The sequence below is a fragment of the Nicotiana sylvestris genome, chromosome 6 (assembly GCF_000393655.2).
Source record: "Nicotiana sylvestris chromosome 6, ASM39365v2, whole genome shotgun sequence".
NCBI lineage: Eukaryota > Viridiplantae > Streptophyta > Magnoliopsida > Solanales > Solanaceae > Nicotiana > Nicotiana sylvestris.
This window is the reverse complement of record NC_091062.1, coordinates 2884964-2907011: the sequence shown is the minus strand read 5'-3', so window position 1 is coordinate 2907011 and position 22048 is coordinate 2884964. Positions and strand designations below refer to the sequence as shown.

General features: G+C 35.5%; 2 protein-coding genes across 5 annotated transcripts; one reads left to right on the top strand and one right to left on the bottom strand.

Moving 5' to 3' along the window:
* Positions 1–3203: 3203 nt before the first annotated feature.
* LOC104238668 (EIN3-binding F-box protein 2-like) lies at positions 3204–6938 on the top strand. The gene is made up of 2 exons (XM_009793095.2): positions 3204–3477; positions 4355–6938. The coding sequence occupies exons 1-2, from the start codon at positions 3453–3455 to the stop codon at positions 6241–6243; spliced, it is 1914 nt and encodes a 637-aa protein (XP_009791397.1). The 5' UTR covers positions 3204–3452; the 3' UTR covers positions 6244–6938.
* A 2545-nt stretch (positions 6939–9483) lies between these two features.
* On the bottom strand, positions 9484–21751 carry LOC104238669 (CBL-interacting serine/threonine-protein kinase 24). 4 transcript variants are annotated; one of them, XM_009793096.2, is made up of 15 exons: positions 21596–21751; positions 20677–20907; positions 19768–19830; positions 19574–19645; positions 18430–18537; positions 18267–18341; positions 18103–18156; positions 15294–15419; positions 14387–14476; positions 11625–11747; positions 11349–11468; positions 10751–10867; positions 10238–10294; positions 10078–10152; positions 9484–9942 (listed from the first exon to the last, which is right to left on the bottom strand). In XM_009793096.2, exons 2-15 carry the CDS (start codon positions 20839–20841, stop codon positions 9847–9849), a joined length of 1341 nt encoding a protein of 446 aa, XP_009791398.1. In that variant the 5' UTR covers positions 20842–20907; positions 21596–21751; the 3' UTR covers positions 9484–9846. The 4 variants fall into 4 exon arrangements, with proteins under 4 accessions (XP_009791398.1, XP_009791400.1, XP_009791399.1 ...); XM_009793098.2 differs by having other exon boundaries at positions 20677–20890; positions 21596–21747; XM_009793097.2 differs by having other exon boundaries at positions 20677–20884; positions 21596–21747.
* Positions 21752–22048: the final 297 nt, after the last annotated feature.

The following is a 22048-nucleotide window of genomic DNA, read 5'->3' as shown; positions in this document are numbered from 1 at the left end:
TCAACTAAACTTTTGGTCCATTCTCGTGATGAGACAATGTTCAGTACCAAGGATAAAACATTAAGGTTTTTTAATAATTTCTAAATTTGATACGCGGTATATCAAATAGTGTATCTACGGATGACACGTTTAGGAATCACCTATGTAAGTGTGAAGTGTTAGCCGCTTCAAGGAGAATTTTGCAAGGCCAGTTCTCTATGCACTTATGAAACCAGGCGGTGTTCATGGCTGAAACGAACAAAACAATGAGAACCAAAGATGGTTAAGGGTTGGTTGTGTGACTTATGGTTGTTTAGGTATACACCAAAGTTCGACGGTTCAAAGATATCAAATCTACCGATTGATCGAGTATATCCGACATAAGTTCACTACGGAAAGTTCAAAGGGAAACCTACTTATCCAGATGCAATTAATCCTTGCTTCCGAATCACACAGTTTTTCATGCATATTTCCGTAAAATAGCCATTCCTCATTCATGTGGGGGATTGCTGGATTTTTAAGTATATTAATGCTTAAAAGAAGGTGAACGGGAAATGGAGGAAAAATGAAATATTTGAGTTTCATTTGCGATTCTCTCCTTGATGAAGGAACATTGTCCCATATTGGAAGAGGAAGATGTTTTTAATGGGTATATAAGCAATTGCTCTTCTTCTAGCTCTTAAAGAGTTGAGAAAAAGGCAAGTCGTCGCTGCGCGCTCGACTTCGACTTCGGCTTCGGCTTCGGATTCAGATTTGGTCAAATGATCGATTGATTGATTAATTTTTTGGACCAAATTTGTTTGTTAATAGTAAATATTAACAGAAATGTTATTAAATATCCGTTTTAATAACAAAATATTAATATTAAAGTCCAACCGTTTCCATTTTTCCGTTTTTTGTTTTTGTAACAGAAAATTAACTACCCTCTTCAATTTTTCCTCGTTATTTTCCCTATTTATTGTTGAGTAAATAGCCATTTATGTTATGGCATTTATGTTGTGGCCGTTTTGCATAAACAGTCATTCTGAAGAGTTGCACCTCTTCAGATTTTAGCTCAACATTGGCTATAAATACAAGTCCATTCTCTCAGATTTTTCATACGATTTTTTGAGTTTCTCCTCCTTCTGCATTGTTTTAACTTCAAAGAAAGCAACAGTAAGTGTGATTTGCTACCGAACTTTGTGTTCGCTGAAACACTGGGGTTTGAAGTACCACTACTCCAGTGTGCAATTCATTCTTTCCTGAGAGGAAATAATCCATAACCTTGGGTACTAGGAGGAAATTAAATTCCTTAAGGAAACACTGTGAATTCAGTAGGCTCGGATTAACTTTTGCTTCTTTACATTTTCTGTTTATATGGTATTCTATTTTTTCCAGAATTAGTTTACAAATACAGATTAGTAACAGTGGCATCTCGTGATCAAATCTTAATTAATCTAGGGTTTGTTAATTATATTAAAACTTAAAAGTTGATTGAAGACAAATTTGAAAAAGTTCCCATTTGCCAAGTTGCTTATCTTTCTGTCTTTTTTTCTTTTTCCTTTTTAAATTTGAAGGACAAGTTCATTGTACTGCAAAATGCAAGCTGTTTTTTTCAGAATCGTAAAAAACTGAAAAGCATGTAACACTTCATAATGACAAATATATTACTTGTCAATCCACGTTACAATTTATTTTCCTGAGTTGTACTTCCAATTATTTGTTGTGCAACTTGCCATGGAAATACGAATTAAAATTATTTATACACTTGTTGTTTTAAAAATAATTATATATAGTTGTAAATAATTTTTGCATTTTCAGTATTTGTAATTTGGGTAGTTGTTATGTATCATATTGCATTATAATGTATTTACTGTATTGTTTTGATAATTACAATGCTTGAACAAATTATATATATATTGCTTTTTGTCGTTTCATAATGTTACATGCCACCAAGTTAAAGAATAAGCTTACAATATTAAAAGAAAAGCATGATACAAGGTAGGGTTATTAAAAAAGGTAGGGTAAAAGGTAAAATATAATTATTAAATAATAATTAAGGACAAAATGAGAAGGGAAAAAAAAATAACAACACGACCACACCAAGTCGATGGTTAGAAAAAATAAAATATTTCATTATTATGTAACGACGAATTTAACAATATAATAGAATAAAATTTAAAAAACAGTCAAAATAAATATTATATTTAAAATAACAATAAATAACAACCGTCCAAACATACATTATTTGCGTTATTTGTATCAATATATTTATTTGAATTAAATGATTAGAAGAAAATAATAATAAAATCGCCAGTTAAATTAGTGATTTCATTCCAAATGGATAAGTTATATAACAATAAGTACCCTTTTAAACTACTCTCCAAATTACATACATACAAGTAATTTTTTCCAAATTTGAGTTATATTTATCACTTTCCATATTCTAATCTGATTAGCTAATCTCTAAATGAGTTTAAATTATATATATTATTATAAAAAGAATTACAAGGACATAACTTGTAGGAGGGTGTCGAGAATTAGGATAGAAGGTCCGTAGGTAATCTGAGTGTATCTCTTTTCTATTCTCGTAGTGTTAGTACTATTCTAGTATTTTCTTATACTTAGACCTTTATTACCTGTTAGTTCTTTTGCTTCGATTTTCTTATCAGCTGATCTTGTTGTTGTCGCTACTTATTGTTTATGTTTCCTTCTTTATCTTGTTATGAGCCGAACGTCTATCGAAAATAGCCTTCATACTTTCACAAGGTAGGGATACGACTTGATATTAACCGTCTTCCCCAAACTTCACCTATAAAATTATACTGAATTTATTACTGTCGTACGAAACAACCTCTCTATCCTTCCAAAATAGGGGAAGATTGTGTACATCTTACTCTTCCTGTACTCCACTTATAAAAAGTTATTGAATTTATTGTTGTTGTTGTAGGAATCCTGTATATAACTTAACCTCTTTCTAAATTTTACTTGTAGAGAGAAACTAAAAAAATGATTTAAAATAAAATAAAAGACGGATGCAATAAGTAACCGGTAAGTGGACGGTAGTTAGCTGGATTGAGGTACACAGTACGACCACAAGTGGCTTTAGCTCTGAAGAATAACCGGAAATACCGGTTTTAGGGAATGATTCATTGAACTAACCAAATACATTTAATTTGTAAAAAATAACTAAATTCATATCATATATAATACTACTAAATTTTATTTTATATATATAACATGGCCACATACCTATTATGAAGCAAAGAACCATTCTTTCCTTCTTTTTTTCTTCACTATCTGACCTTAAATTCTCTCTCTTTTTTCCCCTACTTTTGGTGGGGTTAGCTGTTTTCTTGAAAAAATTGGATTTTTTCAACTGGAATGCAAATTTTGGCTAAAGATCAAATCTGGGTTGTGTTTTTCTTGGTTCAAAATCTGATCTTTTTTGGTTTATTTTGTGGATTTCTTTATTTTGAAGAACAGCAGCAGCTATGCCTACTCTTGTTAATCACAGTGGTGAGTTCATTTTCCTTTTTTATATATTGAAAAAAAAAGTTCTTGATTGTTATATTTTTGAATTAATTCTGTATCTTAGATAAAGATGAATTTTTAGGTTTAGTTCCAATGATTTAGTATTTATTATTATGAATATAGTCTATAACTCTGTATAGGTGCATGATTATTGAGATAAATATGAGCATTAATTTACTGTAAATGACAAAAAAGGGAAACTGAATCTATATTAAAAGATGGTAATTTTAATGAAGAAACTGAAAAAAAAAATACTACTAACTGTTTTGGTCTTTGTATCTATAGAATTAAAGATAGGTAATTTAAGTCTGGATTTGCTCATTTTTAATGAGTTCTCAATTCAGTATCTTGATTAAGGATGAACTTTTAGGTTTACCAATGATTTATTTAGAATGAATAGAGTCTATAAATCTGTATAGGTGCATGATTGTTGAGATGAACATGAGCATTAATTTACTGAAATAAACAATAAAGGAAAAAAGTACAAAAAAGTATAACTTCTTTGTTTGGCTTGTAATCTAAAGCTATATTTAAAGATAGGTAAGTTTACTGAAGAAAATTGTGGATAAAAAATTAGTACTGTTTTGATCTTTGTATCTAGAATTGTTTTAACTATCTTATCTGAAAATATGTATCTATTAGGTAAATCCACAGCTTCAATTCACATCTGATAATTGTTTATCTGTTCATTTTTTGCAAATAAGATAACTTGGTTATACTTGAAATTTATATGAAAGTTTGTAAAAAATGGCTTGACTGCATATTTGTCAATTTTTTTATTCTAGAGAAATTTTAGTATGCTATAGCATGTTGATTTGAGGGAAAAGATAGCTGATGATGTTTTTTGCTCTTTGGACTTCAGGTGATGATGAGTTCTATTCTGGTGGACCATTTTGTTCTGCCGAAGTTTACTGCCCTCCTAGGAAGAGGGTGCGCATTAGTAGCCCGTTTGTTGTTGAAGACCGGTCAAAGGATCCATCTCTTGAAATTCTTCCTGATGAATGCCTATTCGAGATCCTTAGAAGATTGTCTGGTGGCCGTGAAAGGAGTGCAGCGGCTTGTGTTTCTAAGCATTGGCTTATGTTGTTGAGTAGCGTGCGGACCTCCGAAATTTGCAGGAGCAAGAGCCATAACAATCTGTCAAGTGTAGAGGAAGTAAAGGGGAATTCAAATGATACAACAATGATCTCTAAAGATGAAGATCTTGAAGTAGAATGTGATGGATACCTTACTAGGTGTGTGGAAGGGAAGAAAGCTACTGATGTTAGACTTGCTGCGATTGCAGTTGGAACTTCTAGCCGTGGGGGGCTAGGAAAGCTTTCTGTCTGTGGGAGTAACGCTGTTCGTGGTATTACTAATGTTGGTCTATCTGCAATTGCACATGGTTGCCCTTCTCTTAGGGTCCTATCGTTGTGGAATGTTCCTTCTATTGGAGATGAAGGTCTCTTTGCGATTGCAAGAGAATGCAATTCATTAGAAAAGTTGGATCTAAGCCAATGCCCTTCAATTTCCAACAAGGGACTTGTTGCAATAGCAGAGAATTGCCCGAGCTTGACTTCTTTGACAATTGAATCTTGTGCGAATATCGGAAATGAGGGATTACAAGCTATTGGAAGATGTTGCACCAAATTACAGTCTCTTACCATTAAGGACTGCCCTCTTGTTGGGGATCAGGGAGTCGCTAGTCTTCTGTCATCGGGTGCTACAATGTTGACAAAAGTGAAACTACATGGTCTAAACATCACGGATTTCTCGCTTGCTGTTATTGGTCACTATGGCAAGATGATTGCCAATCTTAATCTTAGTTCACTCCGAAATGTGAGTCAGAAGGGATTTTGGGTCATGGGTAATGCTCAGGGTCTCCAGTCTCTGGTTTCTTTGACGATCACCTTATGCAGGGGAGCCACAGATGTTGGTCTTGAAGCTGTGGGAAAGGGATGCCTGAATCTGAAACATATGTGCATTCGCAAGTGTTGCTTTATTTCTGACGGTGGACTGGTTGCTTTCGCCAAAGCTGCTGGATCTCTTGAGAGTGTACACTTGGAGGAGTGCAACAGGATTACCCAAACGGGTATCCTTAACGTGGTTTCCAACTGCAGGAAATTAAAGTCTCTTTCCCTAGTGAAGTGCATGGGAATCAAGGATCTAGCTCTACAAACTTCCTTGTTGTCTCCATGTGAATCTCTTCGGTCCTTGTCTATCCGAAGCTGTCCAGGATTCGGGAGTACTAGCTTAGCTATGGTTGGTAAGCTCTGCCCCAAGCTGCATCAATTAGATCTTAGTGGGCTTTGTGGAATAACGGATGCTGGTCTCCTCCCGCTGTTGGAGAGCTGTGAAGCAGGACTTGTTAAGGTGAATCTTAGCGACTGCCTGAACTTGACAGATCGAGTGGTTCTCTCATTGGCTAGGCTACATGGTGAGACCCTGGAATTGCTGAATCTTGATGGATGCAGGAAGGTTACCGATGCAAGTTTGGTGGCAATTGCGGATAATTGCCCATTACTTAATGATCTTGATGTTTCTACGTGTGCAATAACTGATTCTGGTGTTGCTGCTTTATCCTGTGGAGTGCAAGCTAATTTGCAGGTCCTTTCCTTATCAGGTTGCTCGATGGTATCAAACAAGAGCGTTCCTTCTCTTAAAAAGTTGGGGGAGAATCTACTTGGTTTGAATCTCCAACATTGCTCCGTTAGTTGCAGCGCAGTTGAGCTTCTTGTGGAGGATTTGTGGAGATGTGATATTCTCTCCTAAACCAAATGAGCACAAGGAAACGCATCGAAAGTGGTTTGGAAGAACAAGCAGAAAAGTTATTTGGTTCATTCAGCTTCTAGCGAGACAGAAGCACACATGAGTGTTGTTTTTTAGCCCGTGTATTCGCGGCCATCTGATACTTCAGTGTCTCGGTTGTTTTCCGGGAGGCTATGGCAAACCACTTTTTTCCAGGCTTCATCAAGTCTTAAGCCTGTTTCCAACGTTTTTGGTCTCACATGTTATGGAGACTGCCTCTATCGCGCCATGGTTTCCTGAGAATACAGTCACCGAGCACTGACACTAAAATTTTCACTCATGTTGCTCCTTGTAAAGCTACGCGGCTTGAATCATTCAGCTAAAACTTCTGTGGACGGATTCGTTATGCATTTGCCTCCTTGGTGTGCTACATTGCAGAATCAGACAGTGTGTTCATAGTCTATCATGTTAAGAGAGTCTTTAGTGTTCATTGTAAGTATCTACTTTCTGTATTAGGCTTTAATTGCTTTGTGCAAATCTGTAGTTTGGTGCCTGTTATTCAGGGGCTTGGCCTTACAACCTACCTAGGTTGTTTTTTCTTTACCAAGTCCTAGTTTTTGATAGGATTATCAGTCCTATTTTTAGCAGGTTTCCAACATTTTCAGATTTGTACACTGCAACTATGTTTCATATTAATGAAAGTGGTAGTTTGTTTTCAATTGTGTTATTTGTTCCTTTTTTTAAAAAAAAAGGCAGCCCGGTGCACTGTACTCTCGCTATGCGTGGGGTACGGGAAAAAGTCGGATCACAAGGGTCTATTATACGCGCATAATTATTTCTTTAATTTTAGCCACATGGTGCTCTATCAACACTAAATATAGTGAATGGAACTACTTGTAAGTGCTAATAGTTGTATAAATGTAGAACAAATATGTCAAAAGCATAAACCAAATCAATTTTGAAACCTTGCTAGTTTCTTGACTATGTATTCTTCAAACAATTAGGAGGATGGTTCGTTTAGTTTTGAATTTTCAAGATCAAAAACTGTATCCAAAGAGTTTATCTTCTATGTACATCAATTATGTAAAAGAATTCTTACATTATCAGGTCTAGAGGCAAATTTAAGATTTAAATTTGATGGATTCATCGTCCTGTACATTTTTAACACTAAACTCATTATAAAAGAAAAAAAAAGGGCAGTCTGGTACATTTAGCTCCCGCTATGCGCGGGGTTCGGGAAAGGGTCAGACCACCAGGGTCTATTGTACGCAATCTTACCCTACATTTATCATTTATGCAAGAGCTTGTTTTTACGGCTCAAATACATAACCTCCTGGTCACATGCCAACAACTTTACCGGTTAGTTATACCAAGGCTCCCTTTCGTAATTTTCAGTTGGACCCAATCTTCAAAGGCTCGATCCGCCTATAATCAGTTCACCTAAGTGATATTAGTAACTTGAAAAATAAGAGAGTGAGATTAATAACTTGAAAAATAAAGGAATAATTTGCTGGAATTGGCTAAAATATACTGATGATGTAAAAATTCTTTACAGTGCTGGCATATATATATATATATATATATATAAGTTACGAATAATTGAGAATGTATGAGATGTTTGAAATTATCATTTGTGAAATGTCAAACTTTAGTATTTCATTTTAGAAGGTGGTTGACACTTGACAATTCTTGTTTCCCCTTTCCTCTTTCATTGTATCTGCGTATAATGCAGATTCAATGCACTGGACAAGTAGGTCCATTTCAGACAATGATTTCAGCGATATGTTTAGCTTAAAGTATTTGTGAACTTTGCCTCTTTTTTTTTCCTTATAGTAAAGTCAAAAGTTCTTATTTGGAAAAAAAATAAGAATGTTAACTTTCTATATTTAGAAATAATTTAATTTAAATTTTTTATTTATTTTTAATAAGAAATTTTTATATCCACACGATATTATTAAATGTTTAAATCACAAGTTTCACATGTTTTAGTGGGCATTTGGACATAAGAATTGTAAAATTTCGGGAAAAAAAAGTGAACAAATTTCAAATGAAAATGGTATTTGAAAATTATAGTCGTGTTTGGACTTGAATATAATTTTGGTTTGTTTTTGAATTTTTGTGAGTGATCTTAATTGAAAATTTTGAAAAATACATTTTTGGAGTTTTTCAAATTTTTGAAAAATTCCAAAATTCATCTTCGAGTGAAAATCGAAAATTTTATGGCCAAACACTGATTTTGAAAAAAAAAAAAATTCTTATGTCCAAACGGGTTCTTAAAAGCCTATCTTTCTTTCTTATCTAACATGCCTTATCCTTCACCAACCTAAAGTCTATAGCACCAAATGGATGGTGGCTTCAACCATTATTGCCTACCCAAATGGACCAACATTTGCTGTCAGTAATGATCATATATTCTCTTTGGAGTACGCACCTCGATTAATTTCATAAGTACCTGCTACCTCGAATCAGCATGAAGTATTGAATAATTTTGTCCACCAAGACTATATTGACCATAAAGTCTATACCTAATGAAGCATGAAGCATAAAGTCTATACCTAATATTTGTATTTCCAGTGAGATTTGAACCTAAGATCTCACGATTTTCTACCGACTTTATTGACCATTACGCTACACCCTTGAGCTACACCCTTGAGCGCTGATGCTCTTTTGCTCTTGTCAATGCCAACAAGAACAAAAGGAGAAACCCATTTTTATCTTCTTTTTTATACTACTCGTTCTCTTTGATTCATCATTTTTGAAAAATGTATAGACCCCTTCATCTTTTTTACTAGCCTTTTTCAATAGGAACTACACAAGATAAAGGTTACTATCTCCTTTCGTGGGAGTGTAGATGTGAGACTAGGTACTTTCAACCTTAAAATGTCATGTGATAAATTTTCTTTTGTTTTCCTCATCTTTGACTTTTGTGGGGATGACAAAGTGTTTATGGGAAGCAATATTGGTTCCTGGGAGGTAAACAAACACTCAGTTCCACACACCACTACCAATGATGCATCCTTCTCTTTGCTGAAGATTTGAGGGTGTGATGCCTTGGTTGGAAGTACTCGTAAGTTGGGTTTGGGGAGGGTAGTGTGTACGCAGACCTTACCCCTACCCGAGAGGGTAGAAAGGTTGTTTCCGAAAGACCCTCGGGTCAAGACGACGAAAAGAAACACTATATTAGTACCATCAACAGAAATATCAAGAAATAATGGCAGCAACATAAGAACCAGAATGATGCCTTGGTTGGAAAAGCAAACAAAATATGAAATGCTACTCTTTTTACTACTAGCATATATCTAGTTGTCAACACCATTGCTTTCAAGCCCGTGATTTACAAATTGCAGAGCACTAAAGATATGTAGTTGCTATCTTACTGTAAGATATCTCGGAAGTTCACACTTATTTCTATGCAATAAGACCGAGATTTAACAGTAAGACGAGCAATTACAAAGATTTAGAGAGGGTACAGAGGATCGGGTAGGGGAATTCACCACATGAAACCACGCAGATACTTTACCAATCCGATGATGATGTAGTGTGCAAGACAAGGCAGATAGCGAAATTGGAACATCTTCATTACACATCACAATGCTTAGTGATTCACTTCATTTCCAGAAATCCAGTTCAGCGAGTCATTGTTCTAAGCAGAGCAGCTTTTGACATGCCATCCTTTGGTTTCCAAATGATGTCGTCAATTTTCGTACAGAAGGTTTTGTAGAACTGCAAAAGCACAGTAACAATGGCCTGTTAGGCAGTTCCAAGCTTCATGGAGTTCCTTAAAGAAACTAGATATAAGAATTGTAATGCAAGCTATAGTGAAAAACTAATTAGCAAAAGTTGAATGTAGAAGCAGACCTTGTGATATTCAAGGGTGTCCCCAGCAGCTTTTCTAGCATCAACCATGAAAAGGGAGGGCGCTACTTGGAAAACCTTTACAAATTAAAGAAAGAGTTGTCAAATGATAATAACAAGCAGCAATCTTGTAATGATTTAGTTTATGGAGATTGAAAGTTACCTCCATCACAACAGCAAATTGACCAGCCTTATTTGCCGTTACCCCCTCAATTCTTGTCTGCAATAAACATAGTGGTTGAAAATATAAACGCCCATTCAATAAAAAGGAACTCAGTCAAGGCTATGTTTTGTGGTTTAAAAACATGATCTTAGCACCACAAAAGCCTTAAAAAACCTCAACCAATGGCAATGTTTACCTACGAGTATCATGATACTAAAATATATCTTGTGACACAGTTATGATTTTGCTCCTGATCAAAAACAGGTAAAACGAATAAGATGAATTCCCATTTCTTTTATGTTGGTTGCACAGTAATTGGGACAGAAATTCAGTGTATGGAAGGAAAAGGGAATTATTGTTGATAGATAGTGGGAATATGGTGGAAGATTTCTGACAATCATAGTTGATCAGATGGAGAATTGGCTATTCAATTACAACATTGCTTCATACTGATTCAATTGCTTGAATAAAAGAATCACTTGTCGTTGAAATATATGGAAATTTCGAATGTACCTTGTAATTGCGTGTGTGGACCTTAAGACCCAACGACTCTGCTGCTGCTTCAATCGTTGTAATGATGACTTTAGCAGGTTGGCGGGAAACAAATCGAGTTTGACGCTTAACATAATCCTGCAAAAAAAAAAAAAAAAGAGAGTCAATTGCGCTTAGTTACAACAAGGAAGTTGCAAACCCCTTTTTAACAAAAGATGATGAGCACTTTTAAGTTTGTAGAAACATTAGCCTACTCACTCCCTATAATTATAAGCTATCCGGATCATATCTGACACGTTTATTTCATAACAAAAAAAGGGACATATTTGATCCAAAATTGGATTTGAAATGGTTGGCATTATGTAGCATTGGGTCTGACTACAAGAAAAAAGAGGAAAAAGATAAGAAAAATAGACGGAGAGAAACTAACCTAACGAAAAATTAAAGGAAGAAACAATTTACATCTCCATCAGATTCCCTTCTTATCCGAGAAATGAAAAGCTTAGAAGAAGAGTCGGGAGAAAGAAAGAGAAGAAAGAGGAGAAGTGGAGATGAAATAAACTATGACGAACTTTGATTTGGTTTATTTTTGGTCCATGAACTAAATTAATCATTGTACCTGACGCCTGTCAAACAAGGCAGATAGATTCAATCCCTGCGATAGTGTTATCATCTCAAATGCATTCATTACCAAGGGGCCACTGTCACTATTTTCAGATTTTTCACTTACAAATGCATCCTGCAACAATTGAAGATAGCATATCAAAACCTAGAATGGAGGAGAACAATGCAGTAACAGGCCAAACACTTCAGCTGATCTATATCCATTATTTTCAATTTCACCATCTCCTTATCTAGTTAGCATACTAAAAGCACAAGTGTGCAAGAATTCTACCTCAATGTCATCGAACACAGCACGGACATCATCAAGATTCACTACTTCATCTGCCTTGGCTCTAACAGGCACGTAGTTTTTCCGGAACCAAGGGTCTCGTCTTATCCCTTCAATCTTGATCCGCTGCATGTACATGGCTTTGATTAACATAAATCACTACGAAAACACCAAAAGGACTCTTGATTCTGTACCAGTTAGGCTGAGGTTTCTCAAACTAACGTAGAAGATGAGAAAGGAAAACATTTTTTTTACTGAAAAAGCAGCAAACGAGTAGAAGGCAAGCATAATGCATTTCTCACATTTAAAATGGCCCTAAAAAGGATCTCTATAACCAGTCAGAGAGATTTGGAAGGGTTTACTCCATGTTGAGCAACCAGACTCAAAATATTCATTCAGTTCTAATGAAACAGAGCTTTACCTCTCAACGGAGCAATGTCTCACAATATTCTACATGGTTATGGATTTTGAAGGTTCATGATGGAATATCACATTTTTGTCCCAGTTTCTTTGATAGTATTCGATTGGAGAAAGAGCTTAACATGTTAATTTAACTTATTTATTATAAAGGGCAGCCCCGTGCACTAAGCTTCCGCTATGCGCAGGGTCCGGGGAAGGGCCGGACCACAAGGGTCTGTTGTACGCAACCTTACCATTTCTGCAAAAAGCTGTTTCCACGGCTTGAACCCGTGATCTCCTGATCACATGACAACTTTACCAGTTACGCCAAGGCTCCCCATTATTATATTATGATTCAAGAAGAAAATATTAAAGTAATGGTTCAAAAAGCTAGTTTGACTAAGAAACATCACATCAAGTCAAAGTAGAACAATTCTGAAAAGTTTAATGAATTAAGATTTCTGAATATTGTAAAAGTTATAAAAATGTAGTAGTGTCAAATATTTTGGGACATCCCATAACCACTGAAAATCTAGATGAAGTAAGGAATATTGTATTTAATTCTTATATATTACTGCAGAACAATGCCTTGCAAGTCTGCGGAGTTCTTTCATCGTGGCTTCTCAACCAAAGCCAAATCCATCCTAGCTATTTCATCAACCATGTCCAATTACTACAAAGCTTTTATTCTTGATAAAATTATGAATACAAACATAGTTCTGCTTCACTTCAGGTAAGAAGTTTTTCCTTTTTTCTTTCTTTGATGACCGAGGAATCCGTTTGGGGCCAAACCTTAGGACCAACCGCAGCCTTTGAAACTCAGGGATAATAGGCCCCCTCCTCTACCCTTCTTCACTTAAATACCAGGCTTAGTTTACATGGCACATGGCTCGAACCTGTGACCTAAGTCACAAGTGCCTCAACCTTTGCTACTTGAACTAAGCCATGGGGACACACTTCAGTAAAGAAGCTTTGGGTGCAGTTTTGTTAATTGCCGATGTAATTTGCATAAAGTGAGTATCATTTAAAGTATTAGGAATTTCTTTGGTAGGGGAATGCACTAAGCTTTAGGTGGAACTGAAAAAGAAGAAAGAAAAAAGAAAAAGAGAAGAAGCAGCAGAGAAGGCCACAACCACAAATTAGCATGATAGGGGAACTAATAGTAGCTTTACTTTGTTATCTACTATTGAGAATTTTGTTTGATTAACTAGCCTTTTCAGTGACAGAATATCGATTAGAAAGACATTTGACTATTATCTGAAGATCGAAGAAGCATTCTCGAGACATGAGGCATTGTTGTAAATAGGTCAACTCTTCTAAGATCTCAGTCGCTCTCAAAGAAAGTATCTAATTTTATCCCACAGAAGAGGTTAGATTGACAATTTTGGGTTGACTTTTTGTCACATTGATTATCAAGGTGGAACTCATTAGCAGGACCAAGTTACATAAGTGGTACAACTCAATCATGGATCATCATAGACACAAGAATGGATCTTCCATCTATTCTTTTTTTCCTCCAAATTAATATCTTCCAACTATTCAATTATGTCTCTCTATTTATTCTTAGAGCTTAAACTTTAAGAGGCCATTTGGTACGATGGATACGCAAAAATAATCCTGGGATAAAAATTTAATACCACCTTATTACTTGTTTGGTCACTAATCATGGGATAAGTTATCCCAAGATTAAAAATAGTACCAGGATAACTTATATCTGCCAGATGGTGGAATAATAATCCCACGATAAAGCAGTAAAATTGACAATCCCAGGATTAATACAACAAACCAAACATTTAACAACAACCCAGTATAATTCTATCAATAAGAAATAATACCAGTATAACTAATCCTAGCATAACTAATCCCAACATAACTTGTCTTCAAACCAAAAGACCCCTAATAGTCTTAAACATACACCCCCCCCCAACCGGCGGGGACCCCGGCCCCCCGCATGAGAGCTAGATTGTCATATCTTCCTTATACCATCACATGAAATCCTTGGTTCCCAGCATCTATCAGTTTTACCTTTTTTGGACAATATCTGTCAAATGTTTTAACTTTGTCCAAAAGGTATGAGCGCATACTCCTCCACCTGACCAAATCAAACACAAAGCATGTCCAAAAAGCGTATGTTTATTCAGATTTCATACTTGATTGAGGTCTCCTATATATTTTTAAAATTTCATTCTGCTACTTCACTTGTGAATATTCTATATTCAGATGGGAAATCTCATTCTAGGTAGCCATCTATCTTCAGATCTCTTCTAGTTCAAGTTTAATGTCATTTGGTTATAATAGATCGAAAAATTAAGTGATAAACAGACAATACACCATAATATCAGGGTTAAAAATATCACTGCACTTACTGTTCGAGGATTTGGATCAATAATTTTTCGAATCAATGATGTTGCACCAAGAGAAAACCAAAATGGACAGGAAAATTCAGCAGCATTGATCTGTTTCAATATCAAAACCAATAAGACATTTGCGGAGAACGAATAATAACTTTAACATATAGTAAGCCGCGTACAAGAACAAACAATAACTTTAATATATAGTAAGCCATGTACAAGAAATGTCAGGTGACTTTTAAAACTCCAATTAATCTAAAAACAACAACAAACAAAGATAGAAATATTAAAGAAAAGAAACACAAGGAAGCTGATTTCTTTCCATGAGGTCTCAGATTCAAAATTTCAAATCCTAGCCCGACAAAAAAATACTAGGTGATTTTTTTCTATTTACTCGAGCCTTATTTTTGGCAGTGTTGCCCGATGCATGTGCTAGTGAAAGGTAGCAGGTACCTGATGGAATAGTCGAGGTACGCACGAGGTGGCCCAGACACCACCATCATAGCAAAAAAAAAAAAAAAAAAAAAAAAGGAGGCAACTCATGCAGATTAAGATAAAATCAGAAATATGGAACTACAGTGTCTTGATAAGAGCAGTGTGGCCGATGCCAAGTGAAATAGAGCTTACCCTTCAAACTTCAAACTGTCTTAGCAGGTGGTGTTTAATGGTCCGAAAACTGAAGCAAGTATATCAAGCAATTAACTACACCACAATCCCATATAGAAATGAATACAATACATATGAGATGGGGCTGGTCTCTTAAACAAACACATTATCATATTGCTAATACAGAAAAGAACCAACATTGTCCCTCATATGACCCATAATTAATCATTAGCACTTGTAACTGTATAAGAAGCAAAAGAAAATCATTTACAGATTCCATTTAAAACATTACAAATGTGTGATTACTGCATCTAACCTTTGTATACAAGGTATGAAGGTCTGCCTCATCAAATGGAAGATATCCTGCCATCAGAACATAAAGAACGACACCGCATGACCACACATCAGCAGCGGCACCATCATAACCTCGGTTACTTAACACCTGAAGGATTAACTAAGAGTAATAAGCCAACCACAGCAGAAAGAGGTCAAGCTCATTCTAATATGGAAAAACATCTTAAGAAAATCAAGATATGTTCACCAATTGACAGAGTCCGGACAAATTCAACTTGGTGCAAACCTCTTATATTACACAATTTGCACAAGGTTATGATGTTACCCAAAGAAAGGGTATTGACTCTAACTGCAATAATTTGAAGGTACATTACTACAGGGCTCTCGAAAGGGAAATACATTCTATTTTCTCTCGTTTGATGACTAATAAAAAAGCCAATTGATCTTGCTAGGTGAAAGGGTTGGCAATGAATTAAAACAAAGAAAACAAACCCTCTGTTTAGCTTCTTTCTGATTCAAGCTCCTTGCAGATAAAACAAATAATGAAGGTACTTTTTATTGTGGACTTCGCAGAAGACATATAAGGGAACGGGAACATAGCTGAGAGAACCTAATTTTCTAGTCAATCAAGCTGAAAGATAGGAGATAACACCTTTAGGAACTTCATTTTCTTAGACGATATTTGGAGCTCATATTCTAGAAGGTAAAACATGGTTCCAGAGCTGGGTTGTAGCATGGTTTTGGAACTTCTCACATTGCAAAGAACCAATTCTTGCTAAGTCCAGAAATTCTTCGAAGCCAGTTCTCAAATAATAAACCTTCTTTTTATTCCTTAAGTATCTTATAACTGTAGCATTTAGCAAGAATTAAGTGTGATAACGATTGCAGGGAAGAAGTATGTTAGGGAGGAATTGGTAAGGGGTTAACAGTCTAACAGACTCACAACCCTTCAGTAAAAGACCAAAAAGAATGTGGAACTGACAAGCACTAAAACTAACAAACTCAGCTTTCTTTTTTTTCACAATAAAAGTCATCACTTATAAACTTTAGCATATTGTGTCAGAGCCTCGCTTTGGCGGCTAAGCCCTGAAGCTAGGTGCAATACCATCAGAGAACTTCGCCTCGCTTAGGCAGCACCCACTGCAGGCACCACAACGTGAAGGCGCACTCCTCATCGCCCATAAGACTTCATCTTGAAGAGGCAAAACCAAACAATAATCATAGCTGGCAAAAGTGATATCTTAATGGTTTAGAAAATGATATGAATGAATTTACTACTAAAAAGAACTGAAGATTCCTTATGACTAAACTAATTACTAAACCAGGACTAGCTGATAATAGGTTAAATCTAGGTAATTTGGCGATTGTTTATGCTCCCACTTGATTATATTCCAATATCATAATATGGTTAATTGATGAAAAATAGGCTCTAAATGTGAATTGTATATATTGCAGGATGAGGAGCCTAGGTGATGCCTTAAACAGTTGTGATTGGAACCATTTTGGAGCAAGAAAAGCCCCTCAGAGCTGAGTACGCTTGAAGACGAGGAACAGAAGTGATGAAACAGAAAACTGGACATGCGCGTCCAGGTGCGCGACCGCGCTCCTTTTAGCGCGTCCATGACAGAATCTCAGCCAATTAGCGCGGCCAGGTGCGCGGCCGCGCTAGTCCAAAATCCGGGAAGAGTTATTTAGGGGCAGAATTGGAAATATGGAGGAAAACTCACTTAACCTATATAAAGTCAAGCTCACCCAAGGAAGAAAGGAAGAGGTTTTCAAAGTCTAGTGCAAGAAATAGAGAGACAAGAGGCAAGGAGGAGATTTGACCATCAAGTTCTTCTTTTCTTCTATTGGTTTTTGCTATTTGGGATGAAATTGAACCTATTTGTGATGAACACTAGTATGAGTGGCTAAAACCCATTGTTCTAGGGTCATGGATGAAACATGAATGTTGTTGTTTGAAGTTTAATTTGACAAAGTTGGTTTATCATATTGGGTTGCTTATTTAATTCTGCTTTTAATTATTTTGCTGAGTAGCTAATAGTGAAATACTATCTACGAATCTTTAGTTGAACTCGAAAGTGGGAACTTTAGATTACATATAGAATTAAATAGAGCAAGTTCTTGAACCCGAGCCTCGGGGAACGGATTAGCAATTGGGATAGACATATACCCAATTGCCTTGCTTGGTTGAAATACAGGAATTGTAAATGCATTCTTGTTAATCTTAATTCCATAGACATATAGGCATTAAGTTAACTTGAATAGGCGAGTAAGAACTCGACAGATTCTTATGAGTAACATTAACCCTGTCAATCAACAATCCAGATAAATCGATTAGTCATATTAAGCCAAGAACATAACACGATTGTTAACTAGCCTGTGACCCTGGAATATCTTCTCCTACTGTTTGTTACTCGAAATTGTTATTTGTTTGGTTAATCTAACTCTAGTTAGATTATTGCTTGGTAGTTTAGGTAGTAAAACAATTACATCTCTATTTAGTGAAAAACCTCTTGGATAGACAAATTAATTGAGTTTGAATTAGTCAACAGTTAATCATAAGTCTTCGTGGGAACGATACTCTACTCACTACTCTATTACTTGACGATCACGTGCACTTGCGTGGGTGTTTTTGGTCGCAACACTAGCAACGTAAAAGTACATCATTTCCTCTTAGTTCACAATTTAAGGTATAAGATTAAAATGGGTTCTTGAAGATAGCAGGCCAATCAAATGAAGAATGAGGGGTTGCATGTATAAAACAGGAGGCAAGCACTCATAATAACTTAAAAAGTCACTGAATGATTCAAATCACATATGGATCATACCTCAGGTGCAACATAATTTGGAGTCCCACAAGTGGTATGGAGGAGCTCGACACCCTGTTAGAGATTTGAGTACATGGCCTTTTAGAAGCTCTAATTAACAGGGCAAAGGAAAGAAACAAAGATAGCTATACCATCTAATGCAACTAAAATGAGATGCTTCTTACTTGTTGAGGCAATGCACTAAGCCCAAAGTCAGAAACTTTTAAGTTCCCTTGGCAATCAAGAAGCAAATTTTCAGGCTGGAGAACAAGGAACAATAATGGTTAATTGCTTAGGTATTAGGATAGATAATTCTCACAACATATTTCCCAATCAGCAATTGCCAACCTTCAGATCTCGGTGATAAACACCCTTACTGTGACAATGAGCAACTGCATCTATGAGTTGTTGAAAGTACCGCCTCGCTTCATCATCAGAAATCCTACCTTGAAGAACCTATAAATTGAGCGACAATATTATTGAAGAGACAGATGCATCACAAGATCTTGAAAATCAAACCTTGAAAATTCATTTAGGGAGAAGAACAAAATAAACCACAAAGGTCAAAGTTCCATGAGATGAAGTAAATTAGTAAAGATGGAAGTGCCTAAATGGAAACTGGACTACTGTCACTGAACCAATTTATACCTAAGTAACCCAACAATTTATATATTTGATGAAGAATACATGTAGTTGGTTTCCTATCCATCCTTGTGGACAAAGGTTCAGAAATCAGAACAAGGCTGGACCGTGTTTCATACCAACTATTCAGGCATAATGAGAGAATCCTTCTGGATGCCGTACCTTACTGTCTGAAAATAATTGAATTGAAGCTAAATTGTCACTAACAAATTAAGCATTACCAATCATTATCTGATGTTCACAATAAGATTGCTAAGATCTAGCTAGTGGAACAGCTTGACTAGATGGAATTCTAGAAGGAAATTCAGCACACTTTCAACTACTTTCAGTGCAAAGCAACCTATATCCAAGCTCTCCTCATAACAAACGTGGCCCACACTACTATTTATCCGAATACAGAAGTTCTTTTTTTCTTTCTGATATATCAGTCATGCCTCTATTTTCCAGATAAAAAAGAGAGATATCTCAGTCATGCCTCTATTTTCTCATTATACAGATTACTCCACCAGTCTAATGCTTTGTGAATATTGAATAGGATGCACCAAGGATATCAGCTGACCACTACATTATCTACTTCCAGAATCTCCATTAAAGTATTGTGGCCCAGAGCTACAACTTCTCCTGATAAATGAAGAGTATCAATTCATAGAAGCTTGTCATAGGCACGCACAGTAGTTGCAATAGTGCCTCAGTCGTACCTCTATTCTCATTTACAGATACGTTTCCAGTCATTATCAAATAGAAAGCTATCAAGTTATTATCACATACAACGAAAATCTAACAGCAAGTCTACAAGAGTTATTGATTTAATGATGTAATAACCTTATTGAAAATTCTGAAGGAATCTTACAATTTTATCAAAAAGCTCTCCTCCAGTGACAAACTCCTGAATGATATATATTTTTGTCTGGCTAGCTAAAACCTATAAGGAAATACACAAAATCAATAAACATCAGCAACAGCAAAAAGTGAAGAAACAATTACACTTAGTTGGACACAGTAGTACTCGTAATATTCATAAATTTGTTCTTTTTTTCTTTTTACCTCGTGAAGCCGAACTATGCAAGGATGTCTAACAATCTTCATTATAGATATCTCTCTCTTGATCTGGAAACCATCTCAAAGAAGTCAACAAATTAACCAGCCAAAAATGCAAGAGATGAAGAAGAACAAGGACACTAACAATAATCACACACAGACTCCAGAATATGCTCTCCTAACAAAAAAATCATTTTTATAATCGAAATCCAATATGATTAAAGCTTTAATTATTTTACACAGCTAAACTGTTGTCAACCATCAACTTACTGAGGTTTGTATTGTTACTCAAAAATAGATGAACATATTGATATTCATTAATGAGATTCAGCTCAGATACCACACACATTCACATAGGTTCGATTTTGACAAGAGATTACCATGGAAAATGTCATGGTTACTCTTGCTTCACATCAGACCAGAAAAGCCTACTGAACAGGGGCAGAGCTAGCTTGTGCCAAGGGGGTTTAATTGAATCCCCTTCGCCGGGGAATTATACTGCATGAATAAGGCCAAAAAAATCTTTTCGGTTATATATGAACTGTTGAATCCCCTTGAAAAAGGAACATTCTATTTTAGTGCATGGATTCTTAAGAATTGCTTTAGGTCATTCGTTCAAATCCTAGGTGTGACATTTTAGTATTTCTTTTTGAATCCCTTAGAGGAACTTATGGCTCCGCCCACTGCTAATGAATTCGACATAAGAGATTTGTGAACTCAAACTTCGTTTTAAGAATAATCACTTTCCAATTTGAAAAAAAATTCTAATTTATCAAGCTCCACCTTTTAAATGCAGGATATATGAACAGCGCCATTGATCAAAACCAAAAAAAAAAAAAAAAAAAAAAACAAAGTTTGCAGGATAGATGAAGCATAAACTCGAGAGTTTAAATGAAAGGAAGTATATTTTAGTACCTGCTCAACCATTCTGTGCTTAAGAATGGTGCTTTTCGCCAAGATTTTAACGGCAACATTCTCCCCCGTCTCGGTATTTTGTGCAAACTTAACTTTGGCAAAAGTGCCTTCCCCAATAGTTCTACCAAGCTCATACTTCCCAAGCTTCCTCTTCACTTTCTTCATCTTTCAACACTCATTTCCCACAGAATTCACAAAGTGAAAATACCTATAACTTAGCTCATCACAAACCTATCAATCATAATCATAATAAAAGCTATATAAATAATCTAGAAACAAGCCAAGTAGATCATGCATTACATGGTTTATATGCACACATAATAAATAAGCAATTTTCGCATGTAAAATTTTTAGGTGATTTCTTCCTATCTGCCTAGTGGACAGAGTTACGGGGTACTACGGGTAGTGGATAGTTGTCATAAAAAAAAAAAATGCGATTTATCACAGGGAAAAAAAACTTACAAACCAATATATACATACTCATATGATTGAAGAAACTATATGTATGTATATATATATATGGAACAACAACAGAAAATATCTGACATTACAGCTGGCAAAATTAAAATTTTGAACTGATCATAAACTCGCAAAAGTACTGTTTACAAAATTTACTAATTTACAGAACTGTTTATAAATCTAATCACATGATTTAGTTCTTGTCTTTTATTTTCTTTTCTTTTTTGTAAAATTTTGGATTAAAAAAAATGATGAAAACTGAATCTCCACAACAGTTTCCGCTTTAATTCATATTAAGATGATTTGATGAGAATATCAAACTGAATTCAATGTGTGCGCGTGTGTGCGCGTGTGTGAAAATTAATTGTTCATATTTCTGTACACAAAAACGTACACATATCTGTACAAACACATTCTGAGTAAAAGAGAGAAATGGCGAATTCGCAGACGGAATTATTACCGGAAAATGGAGAAGCTCCGGTAGAAAAGTCGCCGGAAAACGGAGAAACCAAGAGATTCAGATCGATTGGGAACTGAGGTAAATTATTTGGGGATTTATGAGCAGCGGAGGATGATGACGAAGAAGAAGAGAAGAATTGGTTAACTTTAACCGCTCAAAATTCTATTTACTTCTATTATATATATATTGGTAAAGCTAATAGGAAAATGTCTTTTCAATGCATTTTCAATACATGTTTGGTTTATGTCATTTCTCCAAAATATTACTCTTTCCGTCCCAATTTATGTTTGTGTCGACAGCTTGTTTGGATGGTTGTTACGCGTCCAAATGTATCGTATCATACTGTATTATATTGCACTGTATCGTTTGATAAATATAATGTTTGGATAAATTGTATCGTTTGTCATCATTTCATGATATCACGCATAAGTAATACGAAGAATAAATTTGTAA

Coding starts and splice junctions, on each gene's coding strand:
- LOC104238668 (XM_009793095.2), top strand. CDS start 3,453: ATGCCTACTCTTGTTAATCACAGTG. Junction 3,478..4,354: donor TACTCTTGTTAATCACAGTG/GTGAGTTCATTT, acceptor TTTGGACTTCAG/GTGATGATGAGTTCTATTCT.
- LOC104238669 (XM_009793096.2), bottom strand. CDS start 20,841: ATGAAGAAAGTGAAGAGGAAGCTTGGGAAGTATGAGCTTGGTAGAACT. Junction 18,538..19,573: donor GAGAGCTTTTTGATAAAATT/GTAAGATTCCTT, acceptor CTCAATTTATAG/GTTCTTCAAGGTAGGATTTC. Junction 18,342..18,429: donor TTTATCACCGAGATCTGAAG/GTTGGCAATTGC, acceptor CTTGTTCTCCAG/CCTGAAAATTTGCTTCTTGA.